This window comes from Eretmochelys imbricata, chromosome 6 (assembly GCF_965152235.1).
Source record: "Eretmochelys imbricata isolate rEreImb1 chromosome 6, rEreImb1.hap1, whole genome shotgun sequence".
Taxonomy (NCBI): Eukaryota; Metazoa; Chordata; order Testudines; family Cheloniidae; genus Eretmochelys; species Eretmochelys imbricata.
Genome location: NC_135577.1, coordinates 34,659,280 through 34,676,116, shown reverse-complemented (window position 1 = coordinate 34,676,116; position 16,837 = coordinate 34,659,280). Strand labels below are relative to the sequence as shown.

Sequence of the window (16,837 nt, the reverse complement as noted above, 5' to 3'; positions counted from 1 at the left end):
GTGTCACAGTGGTACACACACAGCTCCGTGCAGCCACCAATGAGAATTGAGTGAGTTGCCAGGGCCAACTGCGTGCAAACCACCCCCCATGGTTGTGGCCGTCGGCTGTGCAGAGGTACTTCCTGTTGAACTCACCTTGTGCACCCCAGCGGGCACAGTCAGACATGGCATATTGGACTAGATGGACCATGAGTCTGACCCAGTAGGGCAATTCCTATGTTTCAATGTCCCATATCTGTTCTGAAAATCAAAATAGTCTATACAGTCTGATGTGGTCTCTGTCGGTATGCACTATAGTAGAACCATTGGTTTTCTCTTTGTAGGGAACATTTCACTCTGTGCAAAATTCTAGAACATTCCCGCCCCTTGCATTTTCGTGGTTCTATTCTAGTGGGTTTGCCTTAGAGGTACAAGGCGTCAATCTGCAAGTCATTCAGCAACCTGGTACCTGCCAATTTAACTTACTGGCTTTGAAGAACATAAATTGAATTTTGGTCACCAGATGTTTTTTCATGTTGTTAGCTAACTGCAGTGTCGGAACATACTATGATGGGGAACAAGAACTCTGTGTTTTATGCCCTAATGGAACATACCAAGATGAGGAAGGACAAATAACTTGTGAACCTTGCCCAAGTCCTCAGAACCTGGGAAACCAAAAATTAACTGGAGCTCGGGATATATCCAAATGTGGAGGTAAGGTTCTTACACCCTACAGAGCTAGAAAAGGCACAGAAATGATGCCGTCTCTCCTTACTTCACTCACCTTGAAAGTACCATGTGTGCTATATAAGATCACCCAGCACTCAAAGGCCCCGGCAGTACCTGAGAACAACGGGGAAAGTTAAAAATGGAGTGGCAGCTGTGACTCAGAATTTCACTGCTTTTTGTATGTGATTCCAAAATATTGAATTCAAATCAGTTTCCTCCACAGTGGGTTTTACAGCACATAACTACAGATGAAAGTGATTTGTGAAGACAAGTAATGTGCAAATGGCAAAGCTGCTGAGAAAAAGAGACCCAGTGGAGTAGATTTCATTCAGATATATTGTGTGTTCACATAGCTTCTGCCCTTGGATGAGTGCATAAGGCTTCCACTGAGCTCCTTGTGCATATCTAAAGACTGTGTTGGGCTGTTACTTTGTTCAGGGGGTGTATAATGTGAAGCTAGAGATCTAAGAAAAGTCTGGGGGGAAAAGTCGCACCTGATTTAAAAAATAAAATCTAAACCAGTAAAATAACTTCAGCAAAAAAGAAACAGTAAAGGAGAAGCACTTAGGAGGAAAGATGTTCTCACAGTTAGGTCATAGAACTGAGATACAGGAGATCGGGTTCTGTTCCAGATGTCTCTGCCACAGACTTCCTGTGTGATCTTGGCAAGTGACTTAGTCTGACTTTCAAAAGTGGTCATTGATTCTGGGTGCCTAAGTTGGCTACCTGCTTTTCAAAATTAACCTTACTATCCTTAACCTCTTCTGTACCTCATTTTTCTTGTCACTAAAATGAAAGTAGTTTGTGGGGGGTTTTTTAACCTCTTAGGGATGTTCTGAGGCTTAGTTCATTAATATTTGTGGGGCTCACAGACACTACAGAGATGTGTGTGCCATAGAAATACCTATAAAATAAAGAGGGACTTGAAAAGAGCCACGAGCAAATGAATGAGTATTCACAAAGTGCAGAAGGTTGGATAAAAGTGTTTTGTGTTGGAGAAATTAGAGTCAAGAATTAGGATGATATTTTTCTTCATTCAGTTTCAGTATAATGAGCCAGATAACATCACTTTATCTGCTGCCTATAATACACAAAGGAGAAGCTCATTATTAAACTGAATTTGTTAGCCATAAACAAAATTCTTCATCATTGATCATGACCAGTAGTTAATGTCCTTTTTGTTTTTTAGTCAAATATTTTGAAACGAAGCCAAGGCCAATTTAACTCCTTAACAAAACAGCCATTCACGGAATGATTTATTGGAGCTATAAACTAAAACTAACAACCGGTTTATTATCGCAACAGCTCTTTAAAAGGGCAAAATTTCTCAGCATGGCTGAACAACTGCAGCACGATTCTGTGTCATCCAGAGCAGTGTAATTACTTACCACTGTCATTGAAATCAGTTGCTTGCTACAAGTTTTGAAGACAGATTTTATTTCAGAGATTTCCATAAAGGATCCACAGGGTCAATAGAGAATCAGTTCCGTGAGGTAAATCCTACCTTCATACCATAGCAGAGCAAAGCAATTCAGAGTGGAGACAATATCAAAGACCCAGAGTCTGAGGGCAAGAGTATTTTGAGTCACGGACTGTGGTGCAGTATGTGTTTGTATGGAGTTTAGCACAACCCCTGATCTGGATTGGGGTTTCAGGATGATACAGTAATAAAGTGTTTGTTTAATTACTGATTATTAATAATAATCATTGTATAGAATAAAAATAAATTGTTAATTCTACAAAATCTGGGTTTCTGCTACTTATAGTTTCAGTGCTAGGTTAGTTCAGCTGCCTGTTTTATAGACTCTGAGCTCATTAACAAAATGGCAGGAGAGTCTACATAATCTGCAGCTATATGACTTAAAAATGCTATTAGTGGGCTAGCCCCATTGAGACTCTTCTATAATGAAATGTGAAACTCCTCACACCAGGTTCACTGAAGAGTTCACCAATGTTTGTGAACCGGTCAGTGTTCATTTTGATGTTACAATAGGCAACTTCTATGGGGCAGGTGCTGGCTCTTGCTTCCATTTAAATGAGAAAAGCCACAGGCAGCAGGGGAGCAGTGCTGTACTTTAATTGCAGCTACTGGGCCCTAATTCTCGCTCCCTAAAATCTGTGGAGTTCCAGCTCAGCAAGCCTCTCCCCCGTATAGCAGTGGATCAGAGTGGGACTTTGTTTTGGAGTACCTCCTGTGAGTTGTACCGGCAGCCTCCCTTGCTTGATTACTTGTGTCACATGCCCAGAGAGTTGTGTGTAGTGCAGGCAATCAGGGCTGAAAGAAAATGGGTGCAAAATAACACTGCATTTTTCATGCTTTCATTTGTGTTCATTTTGGAGACAAAAGGAAAAAGGGCTGGAATGTTGTCCTACAATTTTGAAGCAACATGTAGCAAAAATAGAACCAATTTTATTCCAAACATCATTGTATTAAAGCCTGTAAATGATTCCAGCCACGTACTTATTAAGATCTTATTTCAACCCATGTTTTGTTTCATAAAATTGGTTTCAGACTTTCATACTCCATACTTATGACCAAATGATTTGCACCAGCTGAGGAGCAGGTGCGTAATATTCTTTCAGCCATGATACAGCTTCCATAAAGTTCAGGTTTATGCTAATGTGTATTTATGTTCTCTAGGTCAGTGCTCACGGGGTGAATATTCCTCTGATGGCTTCAAGCCCTGTCTGCCTTGTCCCTTTGGAACATACCAACCTGAAGCTGGCCGGACAGCCTGCTTTCCATGTGGAGGAGGCCTGACAACAAAATACAGCGGTGCATCAATGTTTCAGGACTGCGAGACGAAAGGTAAGATCAAGAAGAGATACAATGAACTGCAGCGCTTTGAGAGACCAACACTGTCCCTGTTGTTATGAATGCTAAAGTTTAAAAGGGCAAAATATGTCCCCTTTTTAAAGCTATCGTTTCCCAGCATTCTCACACTTGAGTGTCATGCCCCTGGCTCAAGTCATGTGGGAGCTCTCTTACATCTCAAGTTTTTTGGCATTTTGGGACTACCAGATGGTCTGGCAGATATCTTGAACCTGGTCAATGATTTGTCATGATGATCTGTGAAGACAGATAGAAAAGAACATAGGAAAAACCAGGTATTAATCTCAAGGACAAAGGAGAGCTGACTGTCTCTGAGTGATGGCTGGCAGCAAGATGGTCCCCTTAGTACCAGAATGGATGGATGCACAAGGGAGCCACACAATCATAACAACACCAATCCTTTGGGATCACAGAGGCCAAAGTACCCAAACTGGCTATAATGTTAATTATGTGCTGACTGGAAACCACAGAAGCAGCTAAAGGAATCCAGGGTCTGACTAAAGAGCAGTAGGTTCTGAGAGATGGATCCACAACAGTCAGAACCATTGACTAGCTCCTGCAGGAAGGGTGTCCTTTATGACCAAGCTGAAAATGGAATTAGCCAGGATGCTCTGGAGCATGATTAATGGGCATCATGTGGGTCAGAAGCCCCCCTGAAAACTTGAGTTAAGGGAGGTCCCACATAATTGGCACTTGAGCCCCAATGCCTGTGACCTACGATGAGAATCCTGTGGTGATGATATTTTAATCACAAAGGAGTTTCTTGTTAACATTTGCATTAAAAATCATAGGTTTAATGTAAGCAGCATTGTATTTTTTTTTTGCAAACAGTAATCAAAATTGGTTCTAATGGAGATGTATGGGATGTAAGTCCTGTGCAGGATTTTGCCCCACATCCTTACAAGTTCAGGAGTCATATGTAACCAGGGGGCAGGGGTTATAATGCATGATTCTAATATAGATTATTCTATCCCATAATAAGAGTGTTGTTATGAGAGTATAACGTAATATATGCATTAGTCATTGCATAAGACCTGCAAAAACAAGTGTACAGATCATGAAGGGCCAAATCCTCCTCCCCTTAATCATGGTGCGTAGTGCCCTACTAGACAATGAATTTCAGCAAGTCTGTTCAGGTAGTACTGTACTTCTCAGTATAAATAAGTGTGGCAGAATTGTTCCGTTGATATATGAATATACAGTTGATTTGCCATGTGTAAAACTATCCGGGTTGGACCATTTAATGAAATGTTCTTTTTTTCACTATCTGTTATTTACTTCCCCCCCCCCCACCCCCTCGCTCCTCACAGACAGACAGATACACATTCTTTCTCTTTCTTTCTGCTGTTTCTCACTTCTAGACAGGAACTAGCATGTGGCTCTGTGAGCTATATTTGTGGTCTCACAAAAAGAGCTATGATATTGAAAATGCAGTAAGGAGCCTAGTACACCTTCATTTTATTGCTGTAGCTCCACACAAGTATAACATTAGTTATTTACTTAGCTTATAATAAGTCCTATAAAAACATACATAAAGCTACTTTCTAGTGTCATAATCGCTTTTGGTAACTGTACTACATGTTTACAAACCCCTACAGTTCAATGTTCACCTGGTCATTTTTATAATACTACAACTCACCGATGTATTCGCTGCACAGTTGGGACCTACCAACCTGAGTTTGGTCAAAATTATTGTATTTCATGCCCTGGAAACACCACTACTGATTTTGATGGATCAACAAACATAACCCAGTGTAAAAGTAAGTATCACAAATGGATTTCTCAGCCAGTTAGAAATGAAACAGGTCAGAGTCATTAGCATCCAAAATGAGAGTTGTAGGGATCGAATTCAGATTTGGTGCAAGTGGGCATAACCACAGGGAAGTCACAGGAGTTGCACCTGTTTACACCACAAGTGAGTTACGTCCCTAGATGACTTATTGAGGCATCTAGCTCTGTGAATGAGGCTTGTAGTATTGTTGTGCTAACAATCATTAATTTTGCCAGTCTGCACATGAGAACGATCAACCCTGGGAGTGTTGGGCTGCACTTGGGAACTGCTGGTAGATCTTGGCTTTGCCATGTAATGCAAGAGATTTGGTTGGGTTCTTAGTCTCCTTTTCTCTCTCCCTGGGCTAGCAGGGGGAAGGAATGCGGCTCAGGCAACTCACTCTGCTCTCTGGGCTTCTTAACAGTAACCTTTCCAGCTTATTACAGAACAGGCCCAAAGGGAGTCCCTGTTGGTTTCTGAATAATGGTGGCTGCAATGTAGGAAGATGAGGGCATAAAGCAAGGAGAATGAGGGGAAGAGAAAATCCTCTGATGAAACCCTGACTATATATATCTGCTTCTGGTAGCTGCATCTCTTCATAAACGAAGGGCTGCAGTTGTAGGGCATGCCACAGCCTTAACAATATTATAAGGCAGCAAGTGCCCAGACCCGCCCAGGTGCACAAGAAGAGTGTTCAAAACATCCTGCATGGGGGCTAGTCACAATCCCAGTTTTTCCGTATTCGTTTCTGCAAAAGAGGTAGAGAGGGGACTCAAGGTCATGGCCTTGCATCTCCCCGACAGCAGCCAATGGAGCAGGTCTGGTATAGGAGGCATGCACACTGCACCCTCTGAATGGATGGGGCAGAATTCACTCTGTCCTGAGCTGTTGCAGACATTGTGCATCATATATTTGAATTTCCAATACCTTACACCCTGTGTAGTTACTTACCCCTGTGTAAAGCTGAGTATAAAAATGTTACCTTGGATGGGAGTGAGTGGAGAACTCTGACACGGTCGTGTTTTACATCCCCTTTGCAAGCAGCTGTAGCCTCACAGCCACCATATGCCTCTGTGCTAATAGTTAGTTCTGCTCCTAATTTTATTTTTCAGCCTGGATCTCACTATTTAAAGAAACAAAGGCAAAAGCAGGGACCAGTTTGATGTGCAGCTGACAGAGGGGTTCACCTGTTTCATATGCAATCAGAAATGGAATCAGAAATCAGAAATCAGTTCATATGTCTATTGCTTTTGCTGACAATGACTGTAGAGAAGGCTCTAGATATCCCTCTCCTCATTCCCCGGCCCTGGGTGACGTGTTCCTTTTTCAGATAGACACTGTGGAGGTGAACTTGGAGATTTCACTGGATATGTTGAATCCCCAAACTATCCTGGGAATTACCCTGCGAACATTGAATGTACGTGGACTATAAATCCACCTCCTAAGCGCCGCATTCTGATTGTGGTTCCAGAAATATTTCTGCCAATAGAAGATGAATGTGGAGACTACCTGGTGATGCGAAAAAGTTGTAAGTCTGAAATATCTTCCAAACCATATAATGTCTGTCTTTCCAATGGACCTCAGGGTGAAGAACAGAATTCTCCTGCTTATTCCACGCCTGGTGCATAAACTAAAAACCAGTCACCTAAAGCCTAGTTCTAAAGAGTAGAGAAATAGGTTTCATTTGACAATGAATTTGGAAATCCTTTCCAACATCCTTTCCATCATCATGTGGAATTGGGTCCAGATGAATCGAGGGCCTAAAGCTGAAATGTGCCATTGTGAGAAACCTTCATCTAGCATTTGTAAGAGTTGATGAATGGTAAAGAGTTATGGGTACTTTTACCTCTAGGTGAGCCCTGCCCAGGTTGGACTGGATCGAATACTAATACCATCCGGATTGAGACCCATTCCACTTGGACCAATCAACAAGATGGAATTCAATAAAGACAAGTGCAAAATACTACACTTAGGAAGGAAAAATTAAATGCACAATTACAAAATGAGGAATAACTGGTGAGGTGGAGGTACCGCTGAAAAGCATGTGGGGGTTGTAGTAGATCAGAAACTGAACATGAGTCAACACTGTGATGCAGATGAGGAAAGGACTAATATTCTGGGTGTGTTAACAGGATTATCGTATGTAAGACACAGGAGATAATTGTCCCGCTCACCTCTGCACTGGTGAGGCTTCAGTTGGATTGCTGTCCAGTTCTGAGCGCCACACTTTCAGAAAGATGTGAATAAACTGGAGAGAGTCCAAAGGAGAGCAACAAAAATGATAAAAGGTTTAGAAAACCTGACATGTGAGGAAAGGTTTAAAAAAAGCTGGGCCTGTATAGTCTTGAGTTAAAAAAGACCCGGGGAACCTGATAACAGTTTTCAAATATGTTAAAGGTTGTTATAAAGAGGGCGGTGATCAGTTGTTTTCCATGTCCACGAAAGGTGGGACAAGTAGTAATGGGCTTTATCAGCAGCAAGGGAGATTTAGATTAGATATTAGGAAAAGCTTTTTCACTACAAGGGTAGTTATGCTCTTGAATAGGCTTCCAAGGGAGGTTGTGTAATTCCCATCATTGGAGATTTTTAAGAACAGGTTGGACAAACACCTGTCAGGGATGCTTGAGGCTTACTTGGTCCTGCCTCCGGGCAAGGGGCTGGACTTGATGACCTCTCAAGGTCCCTTCCACCCCTGCATTTCTGAGTCTATGATTCTACATGTGCTGTGGAGAAACCATTTCAGTTTCTGGCACTGGCACATTTCACAAGCAATATGTTTTAAGAAGCTAAAAGAAAATAAGAAAAAAATGTTTTATGAAAATAATTATGGAGCCATAAGTTACATGGTCAGGGTATGAGCAAGCCTCCCATTTGCTTCACAGGGATCAAGGTGGCAGAGGCCCTCTTACCAACTGCAGGTCACCTGGCAAAGAAAAAACAGAGCATGCACTGACCAGTCACTCCCTGGATGCCCCCCCCCTCCACAAAGCATTCATTGGACTACTGTAGGGCTGTAGTAACACCTCTCACGCTGCACAGCGCCAGTGGGATAAAGAAGCTTGAACTGAGCACTGATGTGATTCTGTTAAGGGATTGTGGAGATCGGACACGAGCACTCTGTCCACAAACAAAAACTCAATTCCTGCAGCTCTGATTCCCTGGTGCCTGCACTCAGGATATGTCTACGCTGCAGAAGCTGGCTTACCTGAGCTTGGTTGAATACAGCTAGCACAGGTAACAAGCGGTGAACACAGCACAGTGCAGGCTTCTGAGAGAGGAAGTGACCAGAACACCTACCCAGGGTCTGTGCTGCGCTTGTACTACCCATTGCTTGTTACCTGCGCTAGCTGGATTCAAACTAGCTCAGGTAGGCTAGTCCATAAACAGCTTTTTGCTGTGTAGACATACCCTTAGGCACTGGTCTGGGCTGTCTCCTGATTCAGTCAGCCTGCTGCACTGCCAGATAACATGTGGTCTGGGAGATTGCACCTTCCAGAGGCCAGATTAATTTTCTGTGCAAAGAACCCTAAAGTATTCAACTAATAACTGCAGTTGTCCTTTCAATTAGACTCTTGGGGTGGAAGTTGGCCTCCTGTAGCTGAGAGCAGAATTTGGCTCTGGCTATTGCCCAAAACAGTTCAGACTAACAGCAAAATCTTGGCACATTAATGCTTGCAAAATGAGGTGTAAACTGCACTTATTTAACTTGTATTCCTGTTATTCTCCTACCATAAAAGCATTTTTGTCACTATAGGTTAGTGTGTTTTTTAATCACTAAACCAGTAACTGAAGAGTTAAGAACATAAGAACGGTTCTACTGGGTCAGACCAAAGGTCCATCTAGCCCAGTATTCTGTCTTCCGACAGTGGCAAGTGCCAAGTGCCCCAGAGGGAATGAACAGAACAGGTAATCATCAAGTGATCCATCCCCTGTCACTCATTCCCAACTTCTGGCAAACAGAGGCTAGTGACACCATTTCTGCCCATCCTAGCTAATAGCCATTGATGGACCTATCTTCCATGAATTTATCTAGTTCTTTTTTGAACCCTGTTATGGTCTTGGCCTTCACAACATCCTCTGGCAAAGAGTTCCACAGGTTGATGTGCATTGTGTGAAGAAATACTTCCATTTATTTGTTTTAAACCTGCTGCCTATTAAGAGTTGCCTGACAGCTGCGTATTGTACATTTTCTTTGGAAGCTTCCTCCAATTCTGTGACCACATATGAAACCTGCCAAACCTACGAACGCCCTATAGCTTTCACATCTAGGTCTAAAAAACTGTGGATCCACTTCAAGTCAAATGAAGGGAATAGTGCCAAAGGATTCCAGGTGCCTTATGTAACATACGATGGTAAGTGGCTATTAACAGATGATAAGTAATGTAGAATATTACAGTGGGAGCATGAACCTTTCAATCCCTGGAGGGTAGGAGGAGCACATTGTAAAACTGATAGAACTCTCAAAAAATGGAACCCTTGCAGTTTGGGGCATTGATACTTAGTCTATGTTTATTGCTGGTCTAACATGAGGGCCATGAGAATGTTAGCATAGACTGGCTGTTGGCATTTTTACCACTGTATTGTCAAACTCTGCTCAGAGACAGTCTAGACTTGACTAGGTGGCTAAAACGCTTCTGGCTGGTGTATGCTAGTGCTTCCATTCGTGCTATGCTAGCACTGATGGCTCTGCAAAAATGTCAGTGTATACAAAGCCCTAGGCTTGCTTTGCCCTGTTGTTTCACAAACATTTTGGGAGGAGTTTGAGCCCCCCCCTTTTTTTTTTGCATTGAGTTTGACTGACTTTACTTCTGTTAGAGTTTGCTTTTATTTATTTTTAGTGCACTTTTCTTGCATCTAAACATAAAGTTTTTTGCATACTTATATATTGTAATATTAACGTATTTCCAGTGACAAAAAATATGATTCTGTGCTTATCTGGCATTAAATTGACTTAGCTGAATGGTTGGATGAGCAGAGGACTTGTTTATGCGCAATTACATCAACTCCCACCCTGTACTGCAGATTATGACAGTCTGATTGTCAGCTTGTAAAATTTTCCAACAAGAACCTTCATACTTTCTCTTTCACTTCTGTGCATAAACACTTACGCACTGAAATCTTCATCCCTGACATGGCCAAATTTGGTCTTGCTGCACTCAGTGGTATTCATTTCAATGGGTTCTGATCAGCTCTCACTGAAGATAATGGAAGCTGTATCAGGGCCTTTATAATAAGTAGCAGTTTCTATAGCAATGGGCATCCTAGCAATACCATAGTTATAAATTTAGATAGCTTGATAGCTTGAAAATGGACCAGGGGACTTAAGCCTGTTTCCAATAACAGCCCCCAGCGCCGGTAGCTACACCTCTCGTGGAGGTGGGGTTTTTTTAGAGCGCTGGCTCTGCCATGACTAGCGTTGCCAGTGTAGACTAGCCCTGAGTAACTTTACACAGTGACAAGTATCAAAGGGGCAGCCGTGTTAGTCTGGATCTGTGAAAGCGGCAAAGGGTCCCGTGGCACCTTACATACGTATTGGAGCATGAGCTTTCATGGGTGAATACCCACTTCGTCGGATGCATGTAGTGAAAATTTCCAGATATATTTCCAATTTTCAGGTATAAATATGCCAATGAAGCGAGCTGTCGCTCACGAAAGCTTATGCTCAAATAAATTTGTTAGTCGCTAAGGTGCCACAAGTACTCCTGTTCTTTTTGCAGATACAGACTAACAGGGCTGCTACTCTGAAACTTTTCAAAAGGAGAGATTAGGCTTCAGTTTGGCGCAGGTAGCCTGGCTTTTCCTCTCTCTCTATATACAGCATACACCAAACTCCCTGCCCCGCAGAGGGGAATCCATCTGGCAATTGGTCTGTAGCTGTTCCCTTCCCCGAGGGGAATGTTATTAGTGTTTTAAGGTGAAAAGGCGGGAGGGTGTCGCGGGGTGGGGGGAGCGGGGAGAAGCAGCAGCAGGATGAGGAGGGGAGCGGCGACAGCTGCATGGCAGGTGTGTGGGGGCAGGTGGCGGGGAGGGGTCTGTCAGGAGGGTGAGGAGGCGAGCAGCAGCTGGGCGAGCGGCCGGGGGGCGGGGGAGGAAGTGAGCGGAGGGGGGACCTCAGCAGGGGAGCGGCGAGTCAGCGGTGGGCAGAGGTGGGACCTGGGGCAGAGCAGGGGGGTGGAGTGTGGGCGGGGTTGCGGCGGAAAAGGCGGGACGAGCAGCCAGCCTCCCCCGGGGAAAGTTTCCCCCAGCGCCCATGGTGCTGCACGTTCACGCCAGTGCCCTATTAACGCCAAAGCGGGGCTAGACTGGGGACACACGGACGCACGCAGACTGGGGACTGAAGGGAATTACCTGGCGGGAACCCGGCCGAGCTCCGGCTGCGGTGCTGTAGAAAGGCAGCCGACGGTGATTCACGGAGCGTGCAGGGAGCCGGGGACACCTCAGCAGAGGGGAAGGAGGGAGCCGTAGCAGAGGGCAGCGCAGCTGCGGAGCTAAGAGATCCCCTTTGGTGCCGTCTCTCCTGAAGCTCACAGGCTTTGGTGGAGGCTGGCGGGCTGAGGCAGTGGAGTGCTGCAGGTAGCAACACCTCCCCGCCGGCATTTCTGAGGAGGAGGAGGAGAGGTGCTCCCCGTGCCCTTCTCTCCTACCCTGCAATGGAAGATGCACCAGGACTCAGCCCCATCCCAGGGGCTGCCTGCTGTCTCCGTTCCTGTGGCTGTGAGAGGAGGTGGGGGGCACCCTCTTCCTCCCAACAACCTCTCCTGTCAGCAGCCCCTTTCCTTTGGCGGCAGGGATGCACATCCGATGAGCCTCAGGAAGCTGGTCAGGCTGTGCGAGGGACACACTGTCCTGCTCACAGGGCTGGATTTACACTTTCCGTGCCCCTAGGCACAGCATCTTCAGCGCTCCTCCCCCACCCCCGCCTACAGCTGACCTTCGTGTTTTCCCTAAAAAATGAAACCTTTAACCCACTTGTAACTTTTAGGTGCCCCTAGAATGCCGGCGACCCTAGGCACATGCCTACTGTGCCCAATTGGAAATCCGACCCTGGCTGCACGCATTCATCTCCTTCACCCTTAACTCCAGCCTCATGCTTACCCTCGAAACTTCCCAAAGCTCAGCCCTTAACCTGGACCCCAGGGGAGAAATCCCGGCTCCTTTGAAGTCAATGGCAAAAACACACATTGACTTCAGTGGGGCCAGAGCTTCACCCCCCCCCGCCCCCCCAGGGTGTCTCCTCTGCACCTGTGTCACTGTTGGTGAGGTTGGACTTAAGGCTTTGTCATACAGTGTGAGCTAGGTGTAACATTTCCCTGTACCCACTGGTGGGCTGCAGTGTCTCACTTACAGTGAGTAATTCATTGGTTGGGGGAAGACCTCACCCTTAGCTTGGAGTTTCCTTCCTTTTAAGGCTTTTGTTGCCTGGGAGGGTTTTGCCCAGGCTCAACTGTAACTGCCCTTTAAGAAAGTTTTTGATTATAATATGAAAAATCCAGCAAAAGATTCAGAATATTTAAAGATGGATTTTGTGTGGATTTCTTTAGCAACATAATAAGTTTGAAGCATGCCACATGGTTACAATTCATAGAGCTGTCCCCAGGTTGCTGCTTCTTTCTCTTGCCTTTGACAGATTGATGATGAATAGCTCAGCTTGTGTCCTCATAATAAATAGTACAGTGTATTTATAGGTCATTTGAAAAACCAAAGATTGCTAATTTGAGAGCCAGATGTTTGGTGTTACATGTGAACCTACACGCCCACACCCTCCCTGTTGCATCCAGTGGCCAGCAGCTCACTCATGTGTTAAGGGAAGAATGTGGCCCTCATTGATTATGCAGCTGAGTCTAACAGGCAAATGATTATATCATGTGTCCCCAACAGAGGATTACCAGGAGCTAATAGAAGACATAGTTCGGGATGGTAGACTCTATGCATCTGAAAATCATCAAGAAATACTTAAGGTACATTTCCTCTATTAAAGCTTTGGTATGAGAATTAATGGAGAGATTAATACAGAATTGTAAATTACACTTTCTTGTGCTATTGAAGTTACTTCCCCACATGGGATTCACTCCACTGAGGCCCTCTCTTGGACTGTCTGCATGAGCAACATTAATGCCTTCCAAGACCCCTATGCTAGCCCTATAGGTCCAAGCCACTTCAGGGAAGTGCTAAATCGGTGCACACCCCTTCCCAGGCCTCAGCATCAATGAAGCCCCCTGCCTAGATGTGGACAGAGCAGCTGCACAAGGGTGCCTATGCATCTCTTAAGCGCCAGGAAAAGGATCTCCAGGTTGGCTTCACATAGGCCATCTTGGAAGGCTGCAGTGGGAGCAAGCTTGGGAAGGGGGACATAGGCTTACATCTACTTGGATCCAATGCCCTGCACAACTGGCACGGAGAGACAATGGTTGCTATTTCAGCTCACAGAATAGGAGCCTTGAAGGAGGGAGTGAGGGCCCTGCAGTTATTAGCCCTGGATTGGAGAGTCTGATTTCACTTCTCTGACACACATCACACTCCACCTTTTACAGAGCCCAGTACTCAGGTAGGTGGAGTAGATTTCACCCAAAAAGCACGTTTCTCCTGTCAGAACTCAACTCAGTATTCTGCTTTCTGTACATGCTTGGATCTGCCAGTATTGAAATAAAGGCTGGGGTGAAAGCCTGGCTCCACTGAAGTCAGTGGCAAGATTTCACCAGGATTTCACTCCAGCTGTGTAGATCTGAGAGCCCACATTAGTGACTGGAAAGAAAAAAATTCAAGGCCATTGCCTCTATTAAAACAATCTGCTATGGAATCATTGGGGATTAAGTGTTGGTGACTCTGAATGTAACTAGTCTGTTCATTGACAGTAAAAAAATCTGCCTTACCTTTTTCAGGATAAGAAGCTGATAAAGGCATTGTTTGATGTCTTGGCACATCCACAGAACTACTTCAAGTACACAGCACAAGAGTCTAGAGAGATGTTCCCACGATCCTTTATTCGACTGCTGCGCTCTAAAGTTTCCAGATTTTTGAGGCCTTACAAATAACCGGGCCTACGTTTTGAACACTAAACAGCCCCTAATGATGCAGCAGAGCATTGGGATGGATGAGGCTGTGTCTGAGTGTTTTGCACACTGGCAGAGAGACTGCAGGGAAGCTCTCCAATTAGTTCTTTTGCAGAGTATGGCTTTCATAGCTAATATAAATGTTTTTGGTGAACAGAATTTTGATTCCTTTCCAGATGATCCCTTTCGGGTCACAAGATGCTCTCCGGGTTAAATGTTTGTTGGATTAGAGACTGGCAATGTTTTCTGTAATTAAATGATGCCAGGCATGATCTCTTCAGAGCTCTGTCCTGTTGCTGCATCAGTAACACAAAAGCTAATAAATGTGGACGTGCTAAGTACTGCCGTGTGGCTCTGGGCTGTAATTAAGGCTTGTCACCTCCAGAAAGCTGGACTCACATTCAGTCTGGTTGAAAGTGAAAACAAGTTTGATGTCCCTCTCAAACCTTCACTGCCAGGAAATTCAGAGCAGAGGTTGAAATGGTCTTAACCCAAACCAGTGAATCCAAGTTTTGCACAAGATTTTCTCTCTGTGTGTCATACTAGATATAGTACCTATGCATGGCAAAGTAAACTAAGGATGAAATTTCAGCCTGAACTCTATGGAACAGATTTACCACTGCATTGCTCCAGTTTCTGCTGATGTCTGTCTTTTGATTTCAGAGGGGTTATATTAGAGTAAAACGGGAGTACCACAATGATGAATCAGACCTTGATCAAACTGATCCACCAGCCAATTTTCCTTGTGTATATGGATGCAACAGCTCCTGGAGCCCTGAGTTTGAAGAAGTGGCAGAATGGCTATATAACTTCTCTCTGCTAGATCCCAGTATATTTCCCCTTCCACACAGCCCCTGTTCTTAGGTTATGTCCAGGAAAGAGGCTTTGGCCCTTTGAAAATGGAGTGTTATGAATGTTCTTATATGGGCAACTGCAGATTAACTCCCAAGTCCCATTTTAAATATTCACCTCAACATTAACCTCTCACACATCCCTGTTACATCTTTCCATGTTCCCCCATTACCATAGTAACGGGCACCTCACAACACCCCTGTGTTGTAGGGAAGTGCTATTATTCCCATTATACAGATGGCGAGCTGAGGCACAGAGAGACTAAGTGGCTTGCCCAGGGTCACACAAGAAATTTGGCAGAGTAGGGAATTGAACCTAGGTTTTCTGACTCCCAGGCTAATGCCCTAACCACTGCACCATGTTTCCTACAGGCTAGAAAGTTATCCTGAAAGGATTCCCACGGAGAGTTACTCTTGTTTGAACTGTTTGTGCTGTCTGAACGCAGTTCTGGTCAGAGTTTAAATTACTTCATAATCTTGTGGATGTGCACAATCTTCTCAGCAGAAGATGCTCTTGCTGCTCTGTGTAGGAGACTGTGCACAAATCCCTCCAGTCCAGAGATGGCCCCAGTATCTGTCTCTCTAGGAATTAGTCACTGGAAGTGCTGTGAGATGGAAACAGCAAACATTTTTGATCCAAATGATTTACTGTGTGTTTCTTTTTGAAAGGTACAGGACCCTGCAAGCTGAGGTCCTGAAGTGCGATCGTAATGAATGCTATATGTACTTGAGCAGGGGTCAGTAACCTTCGGCACACGGCCCATAAGGGTAATCCGCTGGCAGGCCACGAGACATTTTGTTTACCTTGACTGTCCACAGGCACGCCCCCCCCACCCCCCGCATCTCCCAGTGGCCGCGGTTTGCTGTTCCCAGCCACTGGGAGCTGTGGGAAGAGGTGGCCATCACGTCCCTGCAGCCTGCGCCGGGACTGGGAATGGCAAACCGCAGCCACTGGGAGCTGCGGGGGGCCGTGCCTGCAGACGGTCAACATAAACAAAATGTCTCGTGGCCCGCCAGCAGATTACTCTGATGGGCCGCATGCCAAATGTTGCCGACCCCTGTACTAGAGTTTGGAACCAAGGAATTGCCTGCAAAGACAGTAACACTCTTTTGGCTTCATTGTACTAGCATGGGGTATATAACTATTGTATGAGAATAATACCATGTTCACAGTGGAATGGATGAAACTAATGTACAAAGAGAAGACATTTAAAATCTCTTACTTGCCTTATAAGAGTAAATGAATGTCACTGAAGGGCTGTCTACCCAATTCACAATGCAATAAGAGCTCAGTGCTGTAGTTCTGCAGCATGCAAAACTTCCACTGGTGTCTGTGCACAAAATACCTGTAGTATTAGGTTTCAGTACTCCCCTTGGCTAGCATTCAAGGCCATGCCTGTGCCTCCAGGCCACACTACTCATGCCCATCCAAAGTGACTTTTTTGTGGTTTGGATGTGCTGCTGGGGATATAAACCCAGTTCATACAACTGCTATAGACCTAAGCCGCTGAAACAATTCAACTTTATTTCCCAGAGAGACATCAACCAAAATGATTGATTTAAAAGAGGAACCAAGAATAGAAAGTTCTGAAATGTCCACATGTTGTATTTGTATGTTGGTGAA

The 16,837-nt window shown here is 44.7% G+C and overlaps 1 protein-coding gene across 1 annotated transcript in view; it reads left to right on the top strand.

The window, feature by feature from the left end:
• Positions 1 to 14,703, top strand: part of SCUBE2 (signal peptide, CUB domain and EGF like domain containing 2) — a 63,493-nt gene extending 48,790 nt beyond the window's left edge. The window contains 7 exon segments of the mRNA XM_077820092.1: positions 523 to 693; positions 3,350 to 3,517; positions 5,140 to 5,301; positions 6,643 to 6,840; positions 9,512 to 9,664; positions 13,191 to 13,270; positions 14,192 to 14,703. Of these exon segments, the coding sequence (XP_077676218.1) occupies positions 523 to 693; positions 3,350 to 3,517; positions 5,140 to 5,301; positions 6,643 to 6,840; positions 9,512 to 9,664; positions 13,191 to 13,270; positions 14,192 to 14,344 (1,085 nt within the window). The 3' untranslated portion in view covers positions 14,345 to 14,703.
• Positions 14,704 to 16,837: the final 2,134 nt, after the last annotated feature.